A 22,396-nucleotide genomic window follows, 5' to 3' on the forward strand; every position below is an offset into this window, starting at 1 on the left:
TACCTTCCCCCCAACTACCTGCTCTTTGGCTGCCTTGATGTGCTCTGCGCCTTTGCTCAAGGCCCAGACAACTCACTTCCCAGACCACCTCCTCCCTGCCTGTCTGCCAGGTGCCACCCAGTTCATTCGGTCCTCACGGTGTGTGAGGTTTTCCTTTGGGGCTCCCTTCCACCTTTTCCCTTTCTGGTGTCTTCCTCCTCCTGCAGCAGGTGGGGAAACGCGTGGCTGTGCTGAGCTGCATCTCCCATAACCCCTGAGGTCCATCAGCGAAGCTGGCTAGGGCCTATGGGATTTGGAGTCCCAAAATCTCTGGGTCACAGGTTCCCAACCTCCCTCCCCCGTCCTACAGTCTTCTGCTTTAAAGTCCCCAACCTGGGCTTCCGTTAAGCCTTGCCATTTGTAGGCCAGGAGTCCACAGATTTGGTTAAGGACATAGGGTCAGTCTAAAGGCCACCTTTCCTGCAATAATAATAATAATAATAACAACTATTATTACTATTACTATTAACATTAACATTTATTACCCATCCTTCACCCAAAGGTCTCAGGGCGGGTTACAACAACTTTAAAATACAGCATTAAAAAAACCCTTAAAACAACCTAAAATCACAAAATAGAGTGGATCCTGAAAATACTCGTCTCAGGCGTCGAAGGCCAGGGTAAAGAGGTACATCTTCAGCATTCACCCGAAACTGTACAATGAAATTGCCAGGCACACCTCAGTGGGGAGGAAGATCCACCACTTAGGGGCCACTACTGAGAATGCCCTCTCCTGGGCCACCTCCCTCAAGCTTCCGAGGGTGGTGGAACTACCAGAAGGGCCCCCTCTGCTGATCTCAACACCTGAGAAGATCTGTAGGGAAGGAGGCCATCTCTCAGATATTTGGAACCTAAGTCATTGGGGCTTTAAACACTAGTGTGAGCGCCTTGAATTTGGCCCAGAAAAGAGCCAACAACCAGTGCCTCAGCAGTGGGCCACAGGAGCACCCCCCCTTTCCAAGATGCTGGAAAGGGTCATCTTGATTAACTCCAATGTCCGCATTTGCCCTCTGCCCGCCTGCCCCTCATCCCAGAATTGGAGTCTCTGATCTGCAGCAGGCGGATGGTGTCAGTGCCTGTCCCCGTTTTGACCCCCTGTGACCTTTGCACCACTAGTGCAATAAGTCTCCTAATCAGGTGCCGGGATAGTTCTAAACACCTTTACCTCATTCCTACTCCAGGCCCAGATGCTGCCAGGTCAGTGGATCAGGTCACTGCCAAGACTTAAGGGGCTGCGGAAAGGCTTGAGAAGGGATTTGCAGGTTAGCCAAGGACCAATCCGGTGCCATTTCTCAGGAACGCCGTGTTAATGCAAGCCTGGATTTTGTGGAGTCCTTCCTAAGAGCCTCCACTTCCTTCAAATGCACCTACACAAGGGAGCTTCTGCCTTTAAGCTTTGGATACTTGGGGCATAATCCACACACCCTCCCTGTTGCCAGTGGAAACATAGTTGCGCTGTTCGTCCGTTCTGAGTACAGTGGGATGTACCCTCCTTACAGCTGCAAGGCAGACCTGTTAATATTTAGAATGTAGCAGAGGCCAATCTCGTCCACCATTTTGTGGCCATTCAGATCCCTCTGGGAAACCCGCAAGCAGGACGTGAGAGCGACAGGTATTCGGAGACATGTTGCCTTCGTTCCTCAAGGTAGTAAATAACCTTATCCTCCACGAATTTGGCCTTCAGTGGCTACTGGCTGCAATGGCTATGTTCTGCGTCCGCTGTCGGAGGCAATGTGCCTCCGAATGCCATTTGCTGGGAATCTCAAATGGGGACAGCTGCTCAGGTCCTGCTTGCGGGCTTCCCGTTGAGGCATCTGGTTAGCCACTGTGAGAACAGGAGGTGGGGACTAGATGGGCCGCTGGCCTGATCCAGCTACCAGTGCTCCTCTTATGTTCGTGTCCTGACTTGAAGTCATTGGTTGCCTTGTCCTCCGTTTGCTTTCTGGTATTCCAAGTTCCCCTTTGCAGAATCAGTCAAGGGGTTTGGGCTGTGTGTTCTGGACCCAATGGTGGGTCTTCTTGGATCTCTGTTTGAGGCATGCCTATCCCCCCCACCCCCCGCAGCACACATCTGCCATCTTGTGCGCATCATCTTCTCCCTTCCCCCCCCCACAGGTGCCATCTCGTGCAGAAGAGATCACAATCCCGGCAGATGTCACACCTGAGAAAGTCCCCACCCACATCGTGGACTACTCAGGTAGGTGGCTCTCCGCCCCCCAGCCTCAGGCTGCTGAGCCCAGACTTGAACCCGGGTCTCCTGTGCCTGGCCCTGGATCATCCTGAGCAATGTTCCTATGAGGAAAAGTTACAATATTTGGAGCAGAAAGGAAGTCAAGTTAGGGGAACACAACAGAGGTGTATAAAGTTGTGCTTTGTCTGGAGAAAGTGAGTTTTCCCTTCATCTCTTACAACTGGGGGCCGTCCAGTGAAGCTGAATGTTGGACGATTCAGGGCAAGCAAAATAAAGGACTTCTTTGCATGTTGTGAAGCCGTGGGATTTTCTCGCACAAGATGGCAGCGATGGCCACCAACGTGGATGGCTTTAAAAGGGGATTAGTCAAATATGCGGAGGAAAAGGCCACAAGTGGCCACCCCAATGGCCGTCTTCTCCCTCCACTGTCGGAGGCAAATGCCTGGGAATCCCAGGCAGGGAGAGCACTGTTACACTCAGGTCCTGCTTGGGGGCTTCCTAGATGCATCTGGTTGGCCACAGGATGTTGGTCCAGGAGGGCCTTTGCCCTGACCCAGGCAAGCCCTTCTTAATATCCCAGCTGTGCCGTTAGGGGCCTTTTTGGGCGTGATAGAGAACCAGGTACAGAGATGCAGGACCTTTCCTTTGCCTTTCAGAATCGGAGCAGACAGACGAGGAACTCCAAGAGGAGATTGCCAAGGTGAGCAAGGAAAACATTGGCCTGGGGCGGCAGGGAGGCTTGTTGCAGCCTACGCTCCGGGTTTTGCTCCTTAAATCTCAGCTGGGGCACAGCACCGCTCTGCAGAAATCCCAGCTAGGGAGTCTTTGGGATTAGCATGATCACTTTTGTTAACCATCGGCTGAATCCGTCGTTTTCTTGTATGTACGTTAAATCAGGAGGGAGGGGGAAAGGCTGCTTGATGGAGCAGGCAGACCCTGCCCTGCTATAGCCCAGCAGAGAGCGGGGACCCTCAGAGTCCAAAGCGGACGCTGAACACGTGGCTCCTTTGCACTCCAGCAGTGCCCTTCGGGGCAGACGTCCAGGGTCCCCGCTGGGTAAAATGAGCAGGAGGGCCCCCAAACGCAGCAACAAATGGCTTCCCGCATTGGGAAGTAATACTTGTTGCCGACCACAGAGGTGGACACAAAACCCGTTAAGTCCAAAGTCTAAAATGACCTAATTTTTGCACTGCTAGTTGGGGGAAAGCCCAGTGCCTGGGAACCAGCTGTCGGGAGCCAAACCAAGAAAGGAAAAACGCCATCTGCCTTGCGTGCAGAAGGCCTCAGGTTCAATCCCCAGTGGCATCTCCAGGTAGAGCTGGGAAAGAGCCCTGTCTTGAGCCCTGCAGAGCCGCTGCCAGTCAGTGTAGACAGTGCCGGCCTAGACGGGCCAATGAGTCTGACGCAGCAGAAGGCAACTTCTCATGTTCCAGTGGTCCAGGTCAGGGTTTGTTAGATGTTTGGCACCTGGGACACAGTTCTGTCTGGACTGAAGGTGGAGGGATGTGTGCGTAATAGATATATTTTCTCCATCAGCTTGCAGAGCAATGTGCAGGCTTGGCCCAGGAAATGTTGGCTCCCAGCATCCTGCTCTTCCTTGGGCTCAACCAGTTAGAGCCCAGGGATGGGGCCATGCTTTCTGGGTCGTAGGGATGCTTTTGGGATTCTCCGATGCCTGTCGGCTGTGCTGCAGGCTGGCCCTGGACAGCTGCTTCGCAATACCAGGTGCTGACACCAGTCCCAGATGAGGCCATTTTTCACTGATCCAGAAGGGGGGGTAATCAATCAGTAAGGAGCAGCTCTCCAAGATCTTCAGCTGAGAAGGGCCTTGCCGGTCACTTTTTAACTGCAGATGCTCAAGAGACTGAACCTGGGACCTTCTGCTTGCAAATTGTCTACTTTGTATCTCTTTGAGTGATGGTCTCCACAGGGGAATGTTCAAACCAACAGTCATCCTCAGTCTCCCCTCTCCCCCCCCCCATAATGCACTTGCATCCTGAAGCAGTAAAATCTAGGAGAAGCTTTACCACTTGATTCTCTGGACTGACGTTAACTCCCTGTACACAGAAAAGTTGCATATCAAGCAGAGGGGCCTTAGGGTAACCTCCCTGCCACACTGGCTTTCAGTGCACAGGGAATTTTATTGAAACTTAGAAGTATTACTTCACCATCACCACCTGTAAAGGCCCAGAAATAAAACCTGGGAAAAGCAGGGGAGATTTTTTTCGGGGGGGAGGGTGCTTTCCCCCCCCATTGTTTTGGGGAAAAAACACACAAATTTGGAAAGAGACTGGGGGAGGGGAGGAGAATTGTGTTTTCCCCCAAATTTTCCCCATTTTGTTCTGGTCCTTCACATCTCTATACTTGAAAAGTTGTACCCCCTGATTCTGCTGTTTGTATAAATGACAGTTTATATGGACAGCATTGATGCACCGTTGAGCCTGGTAACAAGATGAGGGCTCGTCTCCTTGGAGCACCAAACATCAGCCCGGATGGTTCCATAGCCATGAAAGGGCTCTCTCCTCCCCTCTCTCCGTCCCCAAAGACCGGGGAAGAGAGTTTAGGAATTGCAGTTTCCATGTATTCCTAAGTTATCTTTGCTCCTTTGCAGGCAAACGTCATCTGCATGGTGTACGATGTCACAGAAGAACCCACTATTGAGAAGGTAAAGGCTGGGATTCCCTGTCCCTCTTTTTTTCCCCAGGACATGATCCAGCTGCAGCTGTGCTGCTGCCTGGCACCCTCCTGCCAATGACTGTCATGCACAGCAGCCGTACGGCTGGCAGGACCTTGCAGGATACGGACCGAGATACGTTCACGGACGAAGGGATGTCAGTGGCTGCCGGTCACAATGGCTGCATGCCGCCTCCAGAATCAGAGGCCGTACCCATCTCTCGATACCAGCCACTGGGGATCGCAAGCGAGAGAGGGCTGTTTCCCTCACGCCCCGTTTGTGAGCTTCCAAGAGGCATCTGATTGGTCACCGCAGGAAACAGAATGCTGGACTAAATAGGCCTTGAGTCTGACCCACCAGGGCTGGCTCTTCTTGCGTTCTTCGCTGGCGTTGGCTGTGTTCCGTTGAGCGCCTATTTCAAGGGCATCTGCTCTTTGCTGGTGCCCACAGTGGCCTGGATTACTTGGGTAGATTGGCGCGGAGGTGGGGCTGCCACCCCCCCTTTTTTAAGAGGGTCGGACTGTGAAGCCCTTAGGTGCTTGTATGGGGCTCTGCCGTGTCCATGCCCTCCTTTGGCTTTTTGCTTCTGTTTGTCGCCAAGAGTAGGTGAGGGCCTCCTGCAGGCACCATCTGATCAGGGGGACCATTCTGCACAACATAGGAAGCAGACCTCTCGTGTGATGTCACTGACACTGTAATTCCCTCCCCTTAAATATTAGACAGGCACCATCTCTGTTAGCTTTTCAGCACCTACTAAAGACCTTCCTCTTTCAACAAGCCTTTTAAGTGGAGACCTTATACCAGTCTGAGTCTGTGTTGGAATTGCTTTTGAAGAGGTTTTTAACCTTTTTTTTTTTTTAAGATGTCTTCAGAGCTTTTTAAAAACATGTTTTTAAAGATGTTTTGTTTTAATTTATTTTAAAGTCTGTTTTTATGATGTTTTAAAGTTTTCTTAGTGCTTTTGTTTGCCGCCCTGGGCTCCTGCTGGGAGGAAGGGCAGGATATAAATTAAATAGTAAATAAATAAAAAGTACTCCAGTCCGCTTACTGGCTTTTTCCTTTTTTCCGCCCCCCAGATTCGGACGAAATGGATCCCAATGGTGAACAGTGGAGCTGAAAAATGTTCCAGGTAGGTAGCTCAACGTCCACTAAGATGGGCTGCTGTGGTTTGCCTGTCTCGGGGTCCCTGTTGCCCCTGTTTTTCAAGGCTGCAGTTGTAACCCAAGTTGTGTCCAATGCACCTTGTACCCATTGAAAGTCATGAGCATGACTATGGTTTGTCCATTAATTTCAGTGGGTCTTCTCTGAGTAGGTCTTAGATACAACCCTCTGTGCTGAAGGCAGCTAGGTTCAAGCTGTTTCTAAACAGCACATGTCAGAAAGGGATTTACGGGGATGAATGCATCCCTATTGGCGTAAGTTTCCTTATACTCTCAGAACGTTTGTCTGTCTAGCAGCTGTTCTCCAGAGTCTAAGAAAGAGCCCTTTTATTTTTGACTCGGGGTTGAGGGATCTGTGGCCCTTCAGATCAGCCTTTCCCAGCCAGTGTGCCTCCAGATATTGTTGGACCACAATTCCCATCTTTCCTGACCATTGGCAATGCTGGCTGAGGCTGATGGGAGTTGTGGTCCAACAACATCTGGAGGCACACTGGTTGGGAAAGGCTACTCCAGATATTGCTGGACCACAACTCTCTTCCATCCCTGACCATTGGCGAGGCTGGCCGGGGCTGATGGGAGTCAGTCCAACAACATCTGGAGGGCCACAGGCCCCCCATTTTTTAAACTGGAGGATTGACCCCGGGATTTTCTGTATGCAAAGTGTGTGTCCTACCACTGATTTACAGCCCCTTCCCAGTTTGTGTATTAACTTTGTCCGTGCAAAGGAACGGCGGGAACATCTCACTCTTTACCCTATAAAGAGATGTTATCAATGCTCTTAGCTGCAACTGGACTGGTCATAGCAAGAAATTGGAAAACTGAAGAGGGTGGGACATTTCAAGAGTGGAACATTTTAATATGACACTACCCCTTTATGGAAAGATTGACAAAGCAAGTGCAAGCAATGGGACAAAACCAACACGGAAGGAGATTTCGTAGGACAGCAGGACGGATTCATTCTGTGGTCAAGAATGAGTGAAACTGGGACTTTGCCACTGGCTTCACAAGAACTTTCATGGAGACGGAGCGGTGCATTGCTCTTCACGTTCTCCATAGCAGTATGAAAATAAGAATGATGGCACAAATGTTAGGACTGTATACCAGACAAGAGAAACCAAACATTGTTTTATGTTCTGTTATTTTTTTTTATATGTGGCTATATTTGAAAAATTAAAAAGAAGTTCCACTCAGAGTAGACCCATTGAAATGGATGAACCTAAGGTAGTCATGTCCATTCATTTTGATGGGTCTCTTTTGAGTAGGGCTGGCATTACTCTACTATTCTATGACTCTATACGGGAGGCATTCAAGAGGCAGCTGGACAGCCATCTGTCAGGAATGCTTTGCTTTGGATTCCTGCACTGAGCAGGGGGTTGGACTTGATGGCCTGATAGGCCCCTCCCAACTCTACTATTCTATGATTTTATTCTATGGGTGCAACCTTGAGCAAAGTAGTGTCTCTTGCTCAGCAGCAGACCCCTTGTGTTGCATGCAAACACCTCAGTTCAGTCCCCCTTGCCCACATTAAATGCAGAGCTTCTTAATTTACCTCCTTTTCTTTTTTTGACCTGCTTGTTGGAGTTGGGGGCATTGGCGCTGGCTGCTCCAAACTCTGCAGCCCACCAGTCAATGTCCCTGTGCCGCTTCTCCTCTTCAACGCCTTTCCTCTCTCTCTCTCTCTCTCCTCATTTCTAGGATCCCCATCATCCTTGTGGGAAACAAGTCCGACCTGCAGACCGGAAGCTCCATGGAAACCATCTTGCCCATCATGAACCAGTTCTCCGAGATCGAGACCTGTGTGGAGGTGGGGAACTACTTGGGCGTGGGAGGTGGGAGGAGAGGCTGCTGTGACCTTCAGCTTCTGCGGCCGTTTCATGGCAGCGCTTCCACTTTCCCCGTGTCCCTCCTGGCCAGTGCCATCCTAGGCAATTTCACATGTGAACAGGGCAGTCGTGTGTAAGGCTGCTCTGCCCTCAATCCAGTAGATGCCGCTTCATCGGGGCGAATGGGTCATTGCCCCAGCAATCCCAGCCAACCCCCACCTGCCTGCTTTCTTACGCCCAGTCCAGGGGGTGGCCCTGGCCATCAGCTTCCTCTTCCTTTTTAGTGTTGCCCTTGTAGAACTCAGCAGGGAGGAGGAAGATGGGGACAAAATTAGAATGTATTGCCCCTTTCCCTCATTGGCTCTGGCTGCACCTACTGTTGGGCTCCCTTGCCTTGCGCCCCACCGGCCCCAGTGGCCACTGGCCTCCACTGACTGGGCTGTGGCAACACTCCTTCCAAATGCCACAGCCAAACAGCTGTAAGTCACTGTCCAGTTTGCACGTTATCTTTGTCCATTCACACGTATCCCCGGGAATGACTGGGACCGCTCACCTGGGTGGAAAATGTATCGCGCTAGTCGAACCAGCCCTTAGTTCGTTTAAAACCTGATCATCTTGGTGGTAGAAGAGCACAGTCCTTCTGGCCATTTAACCTGCTCGAAATACCGTATCTTTCCTCCCTCCCTCACACTGCCACTCCAAAGAATTCTGGGGACTGTGATACTCTGAGATGTGGCCAAGATTGCACAGGCGGTGATCCTTTCCCTGCTGAGCTCTCCTCCAGGGTGGGAGATAAACAGAAAGTCCCCCTTTGTAGGATGACCACTTCTAGTCCATGGTTTCCTCCGTGGCTTACCTGAAAAGTAATCTTGAAGCATGTCTTTGCAACGTGTGCTGCTTTTGTTAAATATTCCCCAGTGACTCTCTGGCCTCTCCGAGTTGGCTCACCTTCCCACCCCATGCTCTCTCTCTTTCTTTGTGCGCCAGTGTTCCGCAAAGAACCTGAAGAACATCTCCGAGCTGTTCTACTATGCCCAGAAGGCTGTTCTGCACCCAACGGCCCCTCTCTATGACCCAGAGGAGAAACAGGTAGGATGCCACATCTCAGAGCCATAAATAGGTTTTGTATCTTGGGAAGACCCCAACTTCGAGCCCCCCCCCATATCTTGTGAGTTATTTGTGCCACATTAGGGATTCCGCTACGGCCGTACTACCCTGAACACACCCGATCTCGTCTGATCTCGGAAGCTAAGCAGGGTCAGGCCTGGTTACTGCTTGGATGGGAGACCTGGGAGTCCTGGGTGCCGTAGGCTTAGAGGAAGGCAATGATAAACCACCTCTGAATACCTCTTACTGTGAAAATCCTATGAATATATCCAAACAAAGATTCATAGGGTCGCCATAAGTCGTAATTGACTTGAAGGCATATAACAACAAAAATCCTCCCTAGTGCTCAAACAAGTGGTTGGCAAATTTCACATAGTAGTCACTAAGGAATAGTGGGCAGGATTATGGCTTCCTGGAAAACAGGATGAGGAAACATTCCCTTTTCAAAGGTGAGCCACTCTTCCGTCTCATTGGCAGAGCTTGGAAGTAACTAGTTACAAGTAACGAATTACTTGTAATTCATTACTTTTTAGAGTAATGAGTGGGTAATTCCTTTACATTTTGATTGTAATAGGAGTAATTTTACTACTTTTGTGGAGTAATTGTAACTTTTCCAGAATTACTTTTGGGCATTACTTGGGGGGGAGCAGGGGAAGTCTTCTGCTCCTCTGATTTGTGGATGAAAATCATGTGCCTCAAACTGGGCTTCTGTGCAGTGTCGCTCTTTCCTCATGCTCTGTGGGTGGGTAGGAGGCGACGAGGGAGGAGGTGGAGAGTGAGATGGGGTGGAGTGGAGAAAACAATTATTTTTAAAAATGGATGGCGATGGTGAAGAATGGAGTGGAGGGGAAAAAGATCCGGAGGTCAAGAACATGGATAAAGGAGGAGAAGGAGGCAGCAGCAGAATGGAGATAAAGAACTGTGGAGGTGAAAGATGACTCGTGTGTGTGTGTGTGTGAATATTGTGCTTTCACTTGGCACACAAAGTGGCCTCCACCACCCTCTCTGGCTACTGTGCTGCATTTGCAGTAGTTTAACTATTTTGCATCTCGGGAAAATGTTTGCTTGGGTGAGTGTCCCTTAGTTGGTGGCAGGGCAGGGTGTGGGAGGTGGTTAAGTGAGAGAGATTATGCTGGCTGGCTGAGTGGGGGGGTTGCACTTGGTTTGACGTGCAAAGATCTGAGTAGTGGCCTCAGCCTCCCTCCCCACCACCCGTACCAGCGGAGAGACCACCATTGCTATCTTATGAATAAAAGTAATTATTCTACTACCTCTGTCTGTGTTTGTTCATTTTTAATGTTGTTTTAGGCTACTTAGATGTGCAGCTGCCAAGGCCAGCACCTTGTAGGTTTTTTTATAGTAACTGAAATGTAATTGTAGTGATTACTTTGGAGGAAAAGTAAAGTAATTAGTTACTTTCAGAGCAATCGTAATTGTAACGGTAATTACTACTTTTTGGGCCATGCAACTGTAACTGTAATTTATTACTTTTTAAAAGTAATCTTCCAAGCTCTGCTCATTGGACACGCAGTCACATGGCCCTGCTCTCTCCTCATCTCAACAACAACTATTGGCATGCCTATGACCATACTACCTGGAACATGCATAGGGTCGCCATAAGTCATAATCGACCTGAAGGCATATAACAACAATAAGGGACTTCCATCATGTCCAGGCCAATCCCTCACTCCCAGCTCTAGTTACGTTACTGCTCCACCTCTGAGCCAATTGGCCTTTTCCCACCCAAGGCTCCTCTTGCTTCTTAAATGTTGTGATACCCTTGTGTTGCCGCGACCACCAGTCAGGCTCTTGCTTGAGCCGTTAGCCCAGGAATGGGGAATTTTAGACTCAGGGACCGAATGTGGGCCTCTATCCGGCCCTTGGGGCTCATGCGAGGCCACACACGACACAACCATTTTCTTCTGCCAACACCCCTCACTGACCAGAAACTGTGGTTTGCAACAAACTGGTAAGTTTCAAAACAAGTCACCTGTATACCCTAGTTTATGAAGCTGGCTTGTTTAAACAGAGTTTGCTTTAAACTATAATCTCTGTTTTGCGCATAACAACCAGCCAGAATTAGTGGCAAGTGAAAGCAACTGCTGCAGAAGCCTTTCTTTTGAGCTGTGTGGAGGGAGTGCCTTTCAGTTTGGGCACATAGTGCTAAACCATGGTTTTTGCGCAGGGGTGGGGAACTTGTGGCCCTCCACAGCTTGCTGGACTCCCAACTCCCATCAATTCCTATCCATTGGCCATGCTGGCTGGGGGCTGATGGGAGCTGGAGTCCAACAACATCTGGACGGCTACAGGTTCCCCATCCTTGGCTTAGTGTTATGTGCACACCAGCCCTATCTGTTGTTGCTAGGTTGTCAGGGCAGTGGCTTTGATGTACCTGCCTTCCCTAGGGCATTTTCGGCAGTGGGAATGAGTGCTTCCTATGGCCTGCTTTTCTAAACCATGCCTTTTCTTCTTCTGTCTCTATGCTCCTAGCTGAGGCCAGCATGTACGCAGGCACTCACTCGGATTTTCAATATGTCTGACCAGGATAACAACCAGATTCTAAGTGATGAGGAGCTCAACTATTTCCAGGTATGTTGCCAGTGTGGTATAGTGGTTAGAGCAGCCTTTCCCAACCGGTGTGCCTCCAGATGTTGTTGCACCACAACTCCCATCAGCCTCAGCCATTGGCAATGCTGGCTGAGGTTGATGGGAGTTGTGGTCCAACAACATCTGGAGGCACACTGGTTGGGAAAGGCTGGGTTAGAGTGTTGGACTACGACCTGGGAGACCAGGGTTCAAATCCCCACACAGCCATGAAGCTCACTGGGTGACACTGGGCCAGTCACTGTCTCTCAGCCTCAGAGGAAGGCAATTGGAAACCCCCTCTGAATATCGCTTACCATAAAAACCCTATTCATAGGGTTGTCATGAGTCAGAATTGACTTGAAGCCAGTCCATTTCCATTTTCCCATGTGACACTAGTATAAAGATGGGGTGGGGATCTTTCAGGCTGCAGCCTGATAGGGCTGCCCACCTGTCAATCAGCTGACATCACGATGACTCTAGTTCTTCTCTGAAAGGCAGTGTCAACTACAACACACACAGGCTCAGAAGGCCTTAATTCACTTTGACCCCTTGTCAAAGCAAGTTGACCACTAGGAGCATGGTGCTGAGACAACCAGGCTGCCTCACCACCTTGCCCTGCAGGCTCCCCTGTGGGACCAGAACAGGATAACCACTCAGCAATAAAAAAAAAGAAAATAGGATGAAGGTAGAACCTAAATGTGTTAAATCAATAAAATAATAAATAAGAGCTCTTTGTGTGTTTTGAGGTGGAGCTTCCCAGCTTATAGCACATGCCACTTAATTTAAAGAAGTAGATGCGCACCTTTTCAGAGGTGGATCCCCGCTGATACAAGGCTTGAATTATTTTTAAGGGATTGTCTAGCTCAGCCTTTCCCAGCCAGTGTGCCTCCAGATGTTGTTGGACCACAACTCCCATCAGCCTCAGCCAGCATTGCCAATGATCAGGAAAGATGGGAGTTGTGGTCCAACAACATCTGGAGGCACACTGGTTGGGAAAGGCTGGAAATGGCTCTGCCTCATGGATCAAATTCCCGTATATTCCCATTTCACCAAAATGCCAAACTAACCAGCTGTTCCAGGTTGGAAGGTTCTTCCTAATGGCCACCTCCATCTACTTTTGGCTGCAGGTGTAGTCCACTGTTTCCTATCTTGCCCACAGCAAGAGCTATGGCTTCTGCTGTGACTGGAGCAGCAGAGAAAATTGCAGAACATAGTGTTGGGTAACAAGATCCAGCATCTTGAAAATAACAGCTTGCTTTCTTTCCTTTTTCTCCTAAGCAAGTTTCTAGTCCATATGGGGGCAAATATATGCTTTTAAAAATTTTGGGCAGTGCTTGCTAAAATCTTTGCAGCCTGTTGGATGGCTGAATAAGATTTTGTTTGCCTGTTTACTTACCTCATTTATCAACAATCCTTCATCCCATTGCAATCCCAGGCCAGCTTCCAATGAAATGGTTAAAACTGATTAACATAAGTACATTGAAACACTGATAAGATAAAATGAAGCAATATAAAACAATACGAAGCGTCAGAGAAGAGTAGTTAATCATCAAGTTGAGGCCTGTCACCAGTTTTTTTTTAAAGAACTCACCATGATTTTGGGGGGGCAGCAGTGATCAGTGGTCTGCATTCCTTGTTCTCCCTCCTTATGAGCAGGAAAACTAGAATTAATTATGCAAAGGAAGCATAATTTATATAAATCACATAATTGAGCTCCTGAGCTTGTTTTCGTGCCGAGTCCGTGCAGCCCTGTTCATAGGAAGCAACTGAGCCCCCTCCCTTTAAAAGCAATCCTCCCAAATGTTTGAAGGCTTTGTTATCACGTCCCTTCTCAGCCTTCTCTAAGCTTAACAAGCCCAGCTCTTCTCTAGATTTCTTCATTTTCTCTAGATCTAAATTCATTTTCCCTGTTCGCCTGTGGATCATTTTTCCTTTCCAAAATCAGTCCTTTAAAAAAAAAAGGAAAAAAAAGGTTGTGTCACACAGCTTGTTCTGATTGGTCTCATTAAGTTTTGCATTCTCATTGTTTCCTGTCCCCAAAAATAAAAAGTTTTAACTTGTGCATTAAACCGTTTCCAAATATATTAAATTAATCTCTCCCCCCCCCCCCCCGCCCGCCTGGTGGCTGTTTCTCTGGGCAGGGATTTATTTGGCTGTGGTTTCGATTCACATAATCTACTTTTGCCTCCTTGATTCTCAAGGCAGATTTCCCCCCCCTGCCTTCCTAATGAGCATCAGCCTGGACTTTTTCACACTCTTATTTTGCTTTTCCTCTTTGCTATTAATGCAGGGTGGAAGGGTCTGTGGGCCTGGACCGCTTGGAAAGGTTAACAAAATGACTACTCTAGTTAAAAAAGCACAGTTTCACCTGTTCTGTGTCAGCAGATTGTGTGCAGAACTATACGTATTTGGCAGCTTTTTAAAGGGGAAAAAAATCCCTGGATTTGCCTGAAGTTGATTGAAAATGGTTGATTCCCCCAGGCCAAGAGTTTGAATCCATTAGGTGTTGATAACATTCATTTCATTGGGTCTACTCTGAGTAGAACTTGACCCAGGTCCAAATTTTACAGCCTTCTCTGCTGTTGGTGGACCTTGAAGGATTTTATTGGTTCCCAAGCTAGCTCTCTCTTTGGCTGAGAACTCCATAAAAAACACATCAATTCAAGGGCCCATGGTCATCAGTCCAAGTCTTCCTGCCACCTTGTTCTTTTCCAGCGTTTGGCCCTCATCCTTCCTTGCCCTTGCTGTGCGTTACTGCAGATGTACCTCCTCAGACATCAATCTCCAGTCAAGTGGCAACAGGATTTGTTCTGCACCCCAAGAAAAATGGGGTGGATTGGGATGGGGCAGGCCTTGCTGATCAAATTCACCTGCCTCCAAGTTGAGTCCTGACTTCTCAGAGTCGATTGTGACAACAGTCTGGGTTGTGGCTATCTAAGTTCTGTTTGGAGTCATTGAGATTGATGAACCTAAGTGAATCTTGTCCATTCGTTTCAGTGGGTCTCCTCTGACTAAGACTAGCATTAGTCAATGTTACAATGGTGTAATGTTGGACCCATGACTTTTCATGGTCCCTCTTCCATGGAGCAGGAGAGGCGGGAAATTGCATTTTCCCAGTCAATAGAAGAGGAACTGCAATGTTTACCTGAGTTTGCACCTCCAGCATTGCACCCTCCTGTCATGGGTCGAAAGCTTAGGTTGGCGGATATTTGTGCAAGGTTGTCAGATTTGGTTTCTCTTCCCCAACTTTCCTGACAGACCTAAATTCCATAGCTTGCATAAATCCTGCAGATATATACACATTGGATACTTTATTCTTGGGTGGAGAGTCAAGGTGCAATGGCAAAAGGTTAGGAGGCCCCCTCTCTCAGCTTCTGAGATGACACCAGCTATTGGACCTGCATTGAATTTGAAATTGTTTTTATATGTGTTTGTTTATATTTATTTAGTCCCTCCGTGGCGCAGAGTGGTAAGTGGCGGTAACGCAGCCGAAGCTCTGCTCACGGCCGGAGTGCAATTCCAACGGAAGGAGGAAGTCGAATCTCCGGTAAAAGGGGTCAAGGTCCACTCAGCCTTCCATCCATCCATGGTCGGTAAAATGAGTACCCGGCATATGCTGGGGGGTAAAGAAAGGCCGGGGACGGAACTGGCAATCCCACCCCATATATACGGTCTGCCTAGTAAACATCGCAAGACGTCACCCTAAGAGTTGGAAATGACTCGCACTACAAGTGCAGGGACACCTTTACCTTTAGTTCAGTTATATTTATTGTGGTGGGGTGTTTATCGAGATGTTTTATTAGGAAGCCATTCGTAATATAAATAAATAAATACTGTTGTTTTCATAAGGGCTAGAAACTTGCTTCCCCACCCCCAAATGCTGTGATTCTCACATCGTTATTTGTCAGGTGCCAGATTCCATGTTTGCACAGAATATATGTAACTTGGGGAGTCAGTTGTGAACGTGAGATGTAACAACATCCAAACAGCCACTGAATTGGTATGATGCTTCATTTTGGCTCCAATGGAAGCTGCTGCTTCTCTTTTTACAACTGTCTATTTTCCTGATTTGGTCCCCTTTTGTCTCTCGGGAGGTAGAAGTCCTGCTTCGGAAATCCTTTGGCACCTCAAGCTCTAGAAGATGTGAAAATGGTGGTCTGGAAGAACACAACCGATGGAGTCCAGGACAACGGCCTGACACTGAATGGTAACAACGACGCTGTGTCTAGCTCTGGGGATGATTTCAGAATTCTCCTTGGTGGAGGAGGAAGAGGGATAGCAGCACAGCAGAGCTGCATAGATGGCTCGGGGGCATCCTTTGAAGCCAAGGGGTGTTCAGCTAGTTTGGAACGTAGATTGCACATCCCTAGGGCAAAATCGCCGGTTCCTTGAAACAAACTGCAGACGTCTGTTTTCAAAGCTTTCCTGCTAGAACGAGCTTTCAGTTGAATAGAAGTTGCCCGTTTCTACCGTAACTCTCAGTGTTCGTTTGATTCCGGAGGACGATTTAGCAGTTGCACTGGGAGAACAAGAGTATCAGAGGGGGGAATATGGGGAGCGCTTTTACTGCGACACACCTAGAGGAACGAGAAGGCAGAGAAAAATTATTGGGTTAAATCAGGAGGTGGGGGTAGACCCGAGGTCCGCATTTCCTTCTAGAAAACCTTCCAGGGGCCATATGCCACTGGTGGGTAGAGCAACAAATATACATGTTAGCTTTGCACAAGAGGTTAAGCTTCTTCACGGTCACACACCTCTCTTTATCCTTCATTCAGCCAAGCAATAAGCATTGTCGGAGTTCAAAGACCCGTTCCTCAAACCTGGCAAAAAACACTCAAGAAGGGTGCAAAACAGGGCCGGGGAGGGGTGTGGGGCCTTGCGGAGAGGCCTGAGGGCCTGATAAAGAGGCCTGGAGGGCCGCGTTTCGCCCCCGAGCCGGGGGTTCCTCATCCTTGAGTTAAATAATTTTCAGCAGCGTTTGGGATTTAGCCAGTACTGCAGTCCAGAATCTCTCGTGCCTGTCTTCTGGCTGGGAACTTGAGCTGCAGAAATCTCGCACTTGGCCCAGTTATAACCTGTTACAGAGGGGGGCCCTCCGTGCAAGCAGTGGCCGTACGTCGACTACGGGAGAAGCACTTGGGAAAGTGAGGTGCAGCCCCTCCTAGCCTAGCTCGTAGCAGGCCAGTCATAGGCACACATCGTTGCCTGTGCAATCTGGCTTTTAACATGCACCAGGAAGCGCTACAGTGGGGTGTCTTGATGCATCCCAAAAGCTGAATCTCACAGAGGGTGATACGCACACGAACCCCCTTGCCATGTGGCGGGAGATCGCTGCAGATCGGCTTTTCCAGTGACCCCAGGCCAAGGAGTGTTCTGTGTTGGGCACCTCTGTTGCTCTTGTCCGTCGATCATGTCGATCCTTTCCTCCAGGCTTCCTTTTCCTCAATACGCTCTTCATCCAGAGGGGGCGCCATGAGACCACATGGACCATCTTGCGTCGCTTTGGCTATGACGATGCGCTGGAGCTGACGGACGACTATCTCCGCCCATTGTGCGTAAATTGTGGTGAATTTTAAGGGGCAGGGGGAAGGGAGAATAAATGTCATAGGGGACTATGGGAAGGCATAATTCTGAACCCTCCTGAGTGGTTCTTCCTAGGGAACAAAGGAAGCTGTCTTATACCGAGTTGGCCCGTTGGTCCATTTGGCTCAATATCGTCTACACTGATTGGCAGCAACTTTCCAGGATTTCAGGCAGGAGTCTCTCCCAGCCCTACTTGGATATTGACCCTGGGCCACGTCCTGCACAGAGTGGCCACCGTTTGTCCATTCATTGGTTGAAAAGTCCCAAGGAGATTGCAGGGCTTCCTGAGGATCTGCCTTGACTTGCGCTGCTTTCCTTCCTTTCAGAATCCGGGTGCCCCATGACTGCTCCACGGAGCTCAATCACTTTGGTTACCAGTTCCTGCAGAGGATGTTTGAGAAACACGACAAGGTGAGCCACACAGAAGCATCAGTGTGTCCTTGGTGCTCATGTCCTGTCAGGCTGCTTGTGCCCTGTTTGCCCCTAACTATTGACTTGTAGGCCTATCCAGAGTTGAGCAAAGGGATGTCACATGACAGGGCCTTCTGCATGGTGGCTCCTCGTTTGTTCACCCACGCATGTGATAGCTGATAGAATACTGGCCATAGCAACCATGAAATTGATAAAACTGTGAGGGTATGTGATGGCTAGAAGGTTTTAAATTGTTTTTCAATGTTTTCAATTTTTTTTTGTTTTAAACTGTACTGTTTTAACATCTTATAGTTGGCTGCCCTGGACTCCTTTGGGAGGAAGAGCGGGATGCAAATTTAATAAATAATAAAAAATATATATAATACATAAACAAGATGGAGCAGACTTGTCCTCTGTTGCTCCAGAAGGCAGGACTTGAATTGACGGGTGGAAGTTGCAAGGAAAGCAGATTTTGGTTCAATTTTAGGAGAAACTTCCTAATAATAAGACAGTGGGACAGTGAAGCGGTGGGCAGTTCTTTCCTGGAGGCATTAGCTGATTGGTTGGTTTTTTTATTTAACAAAATGTACTCCTTACTGCACCAAAATACTTCTAAGTGGTTTGCAGTAAACGGTCTAAAAGAGTCTTTAAGAATATCAGTTTTAAAAATGGGTGGTATCTGTTTAGAGTGTTTGTGTGTATGTATTACTAACTAACAGAACAAAAGCAGGAAGGAAAAGGGAGGGAAGGAGCAAAGCCTGCAGAACCAACAAACACTTAAGAGGAGGAATCAGGAGTGCAACAACGTTCTCCCCATTTGTAATTCCCAGTAGCTGGCATTCAGAGGCATCCTGCCTCCGACAGTGGAGGGAGAGCATAGCCGTTGTGGCCAGTACCCTTTGATGCAGCCTTTGATCCTCCATGAATTTGTCTAATCCTCTTTTAAATCCATCCAAGTGGACGCCACGGCTGCCTCTTGGGGGAGCGAATTCCACAGTTTGAATTATGTGCCGTGCAAAGAAGCCCTTTCTTTTGCCTGCCCTGGATCCTCCAACCTTCAGCTTCATTGGAGGGCCCAGGTTACATTAAAATAAAAATCAAACCGTAAGACAAAGCCAGTAATTTCAAAACTATGGTTTGGTTTACTTAAAACAATGGTTTGGTTTACTAACGAAGTCGCTACCTCAGGGGCATGGCAACGGGTGGGCTTGCTGCACCGTGTGGATGGATAGAAAGCTGCCACTCACGTCCCCCCTGCCGCCCCACCCTTGTGCCCGTAGGATCGTGACAGAGCCCTCTCCCCTGCCGAGCTGGAGAGCTTCTTCAGCGTGTTCCCTTACGTGGCCTGGGGACCCGAGCTCCACGACACGGTATGCACCACTGATAAAGGCCTGCTTTCCCTGCATGGATTCCTCTGCCAGTGGACGTAAGCGCAGCCCCCCTCTGCCTACCCTCCTTAACGACCCCGTTCACGTCACGCTCGGCGGGCTCTCCCGGTGATCCCCGTAACGGGCGGCCTCCTCTCTCTGCTTTGGTTTCCCTAGGCTGGTTGCCTACCTGGATGTCCACCGCTGCCTGGAGCACCTAGGTTACCTGGGCTACCCCATCTTCTCTGAGCAGGACTCTCAGATCCACGCCCTCACAGGTGGGTACCGTTCCTTGGCCCGCTCCTGCTTTAACTTCAGACCCCAAACGAACGCAGGAAGAGCTTGGCTGCACCAGGCCCAAAGGCCACCTAGTCCACCATCCTATTCTCACAGTGGCCAGTGCTGCAATGGGAAGCCCAGATGTAGGACCTGAGCACAACAGCATTCTCCCTGCTTGTGATTCCCAGCAACTGGCATTCACAGGCATCCTGCCCCCACAGGGGAGGTAGAACATAGCCACTGTGGCTAGTAGCCATGGATAGCTTCATCCTCCATGAATTAGTCTAATCCTCTTTTGAAGCCACCCAAGTTGGTGGCCATCAGAGCTTCTCCTGAGAGCAAATTGCATAGTTTAGTTATGAGAAGAAGGACTTTCTTTTGTCTGCCGTGAATCTTCCAATCCCCGGGAATTTTTTTTGGGGGGGGTGAAGAATAATCTGTCCTGATGCATTTGTGGAGACCTGCTGAGCACCTGCTTCCATGCTGAATGCAAAGCAAACCTGGCCATTGTGAGTAATCTGTCCCCTTCTTTGGTTATCGAGGGCAACAGCGGCCACTCCGTGAGGGTGAATGGGGCACTGTTCCAACAACCTCAGCCAGCTCTTCTCACCTACCTGCCTCTTCTTGCATCCAGTCCAGGGATGGCGCTACCTGTCACCTACCTTCCTCAGTTTCAGTGTTGCGCTTGTGAAACTGAGCAGGGAGGAGAATGGGGCAAAACCAGAATGAGTTGCCCCTGCTTGTCATTGGCTCTGGCTTCGCCTACTGTGGGGCTCCCTTACCTTCCGCACCACCAGTCCCAACAGGCACCAGCCTCCACTGTTCGAGTGGCATCGATCACATTGTGCCTGCCTCCTGTCTGGCAGAGAGAACGGTGCAACAGGAAAGGAAAGGATTCACCATCAGCCTCATTTCACCCAACCCCTGTTTCCTTCCGCTCTAGTTACCCGGGAAAAAAGGATTGACCTGGAGAAGGGCCAGACCCATCGGAATGTTTTCCTGTGCAAAGTGATTGGATCTCGGGGTGCTGGCAAATCTGCATTCCTGCAAGCCTTTCTTGGGAAGAACCTGGCTGTGAGTGGACAGGATTCTCTTCGTGTCCTCTCTTATCGGAGGAGGAAACCCCTTTTTAAATCTCACCTGTTATGTCCTGGGTGGGGAACCTGTAGCAGTCCAGATGTTGCTGGATTCTATCTCCTGTCACTCCCGGAAATTGGCCGTGCTTGCTGGGCGTAATAGGAGTTGGGAGTCCAACAGTGTCTAGAGGGCCACAGGTGAGCCACTCCCTCATTCTGATAGGTGCTAGGCCAGGGGAAAACCTGCAGAGATCTCTGGATGAGAAAAGTTGAACTACATAAAATGCCTGCATTTCTTTTCTTCCATGTCTGCCCGTTGCTAAGATCAAGGATCGCATTGGCTGTTGAGCTTAGGAAGCCTCGACTCAAGGCCCCCCAGTTCTGCCACAGACTTGCTGGGCGGCCTCAGGCTAGTCACTTTTGCTCACCTTCAGTTCCTTCTCAGGAGAACGGGCATGATGCCAGCCTTGCTCATGTAAAGCGAGCCAGATTAAGATCATAAAGAACTAGAAAAAAAGGTCATTGTGTTCTGCTTTGAGTAGGTCTCTATTCCCATTTTATAGATAAGACAACTGAGGCTGAGAGTGGATAGGAGTCCATGGCCAAATCTGGGACATTCTTTGCTTTCTGATGCCCTGTGCCAGCCTTTGCCCTCCAGATGGTTTGGGACTGCAATTCCCATCAGCCCCAGTCAGCATAGTCTGGCTGGGGCTGATGGGAGTTGTTCAAAACGTTTGGAGGGGATCAGGCTGGTAAAGGCTGCTCTGCCTGCTATCCTCCATCTCCAGCATATCTACAAGGCTTCTCTAAACCATAAATATTCCTGCTTTTCCTTCCATTTTCAGGCCCAGAGGGAATCCAAAGGGAAGGAGACCTTCTATTCAATTAACACAGTGCAAGTCAATGGGCAGGAAAAGTATTTAATAGTAAGTATTTTTAAAAACAAACACACACACATATATTATTTCCTTGGTTACAACAATGTTAAGTCCTAAACATTGAAGCTAATGTTTTCTTTGTATGTAAAGTTGCAGTCATTTACAAAGAAAATCTATTTGTCATAAAAATCTAATTGCTTCTATTTCCTTTTAAACTTATTTTAAGAGACTCAGGTATTATATACAGTAGGGCCCCACTCATACGGCGGGTTACATTCTGGACCCCTGCTGTAAAGCGGAACCCATTGAATAGAATGAGTGGGGCTTTAGTCTAATTGCGTCTAATTGAGACCGCTGTATTAGCAAATCGCCGTAAAGCGGGGCCCTACTGTATAATCATTCATATATTCATGCAATCACACATCTCTTTTATGGAGATCCTCTATCACAGGGGTTGGTCAGGTTTGGGCTGCCGCAAGGCCATTTTCTCAGACCACACCCACTTGACAATCAGGTGACACTACTCTGACGGGTGAGTGATGTCAGGTGGTAGGTTCAGTTCTTCGTTCGCTGGGCACACCAGTCCCCTGCAGAGAACGCAGCAGGATTTAACCCCCTGCTCATCGCTGAGGAATTGGGGTTAAATCCTGCTCAGCTTGGCTGCGTGAGCCAGTTTGCCCTACGACACCAGTGCTGATAAGGATCTGGCCTGTGGAGCCAAAAAGGTACCCCCCGCTTCCTGATACGTTGAAATCAGCCGTTGGCTGGGAATTGGGGTTGCCCATTTAAAGCAATGTGCCCAAAGGGGGGGTTAGACTGGTGTTTCTTAAACTCCTCTTCATCATGACGCCTGTCATCAGGGGTGTAGTCATCCATGGTTTCGAGGGGGTCTTAGACCCCTTACTTTTTTGGGAACAGGGTCCCTATGTCTCCACCATCCTATGAGCCAATCAGCATGAAAGGGGAGTATTTTAGCTACTGAGAAGAGTCCTCTAACATGCTTCCCTGACCCGTCCTGCTGATTGGAGCCAAACTGAGTGAAAGGAGATGAGTCAGCCCCTCAGAAGACTCTTCTCAGTAGCTAACACTCTCCCCTTTTATGCTGATTGGCTCCTAGGGACTTCTGTTGTTGTGGGAGAAGGCATTAACCAGGATCTCATTCTCAACCCAGCAGCAAAAAGGGGAGGAAGGGGTGTGGCTGTGACTATCATGAAGGGGCCCT

General features: G+C 49.0%; 1 protein-coding gene and 1 pseudogene across 3 annotated transcripts in view; both read left to right on the top strand.

The window, feature by feature from the left end:
* The window catches only part of RHOT2 (ras homolog family member T2), a 41,371-nt gene that overhangs the window by 8,780 nt on the left and 10,195 nt on the right, over nt 1-22,396 (top strand). For all 3 annotated transcript variants that reach the window (XM_061599218.1, XM_061599219.1, XM_061599220.1), the window contains exons 3-16: nt 2,155-2,236; nt 2,887-2,930; nt 4,842-4,895; nt 5,981-6,033; nt 7,760-7,868; nt 8,875-8,976; nt 11,485-11,583; nt 15,679-15,787; nt 17,011-17,131; nt 17,490-17,574; nt 18,855-19,000; nt 19,119-19,219; nt 20,164-20,294; nt 21,142-21,222. In XM_061599218.1, coding sequence (XP_061455202.1) covers nt 2,155-2,236; nt 2,887-2,930; nt 4,842-4,895; nt 5,981-6,033; nt 7,760-7,868; nt 8,875-8,976; nt 11,485-11,583; nt 15,679-15,787; nt 17,011-17,131; nt 17,490-17,574; nt 18,855-19,000; nt 19,119-19,219; nt 20,164-20,294; nt 21,142-21,222 — 1,317 coding nt within the window. The remainder of the gene's footprint in view (nt 1-2,154; nt 2,237-2,886; nt 2,931-4,841; nt 4,896-5,980; nt 6,034-7,759; nt 7,869-8,874; nt 8,977-11,484; nt 11,584-15,678; nt 15,788-17,010; nt 17,132-17,489; nt 17,575-18,854; nt 19,001-19,118; nt 19,220-20,163; nt 20,295-21,141; nt 21,223-22,396) is intronic.
* LOC133372175 (5S ribosomal RNA) lies at nt 9,085-9,200 on the top strand (annotated as a pseudogene).

The sequence above is a fragment of the Rhineura floridana genome, chromosome 17 (assembly GCF_030035675.1).
Source record: "Rhineura floridana isolate rRhiFlo1 chromosome 17, rRhiFlo1.hap2, whole genome shotgun sequence".
NCBI classification, from domain to species: domain Eukaryota; kingdom Metazoa; phylum Chordata; class Lepidosauria; order Squamata; family Rhineuridae; genus Rhineura; species Rhineura floridana.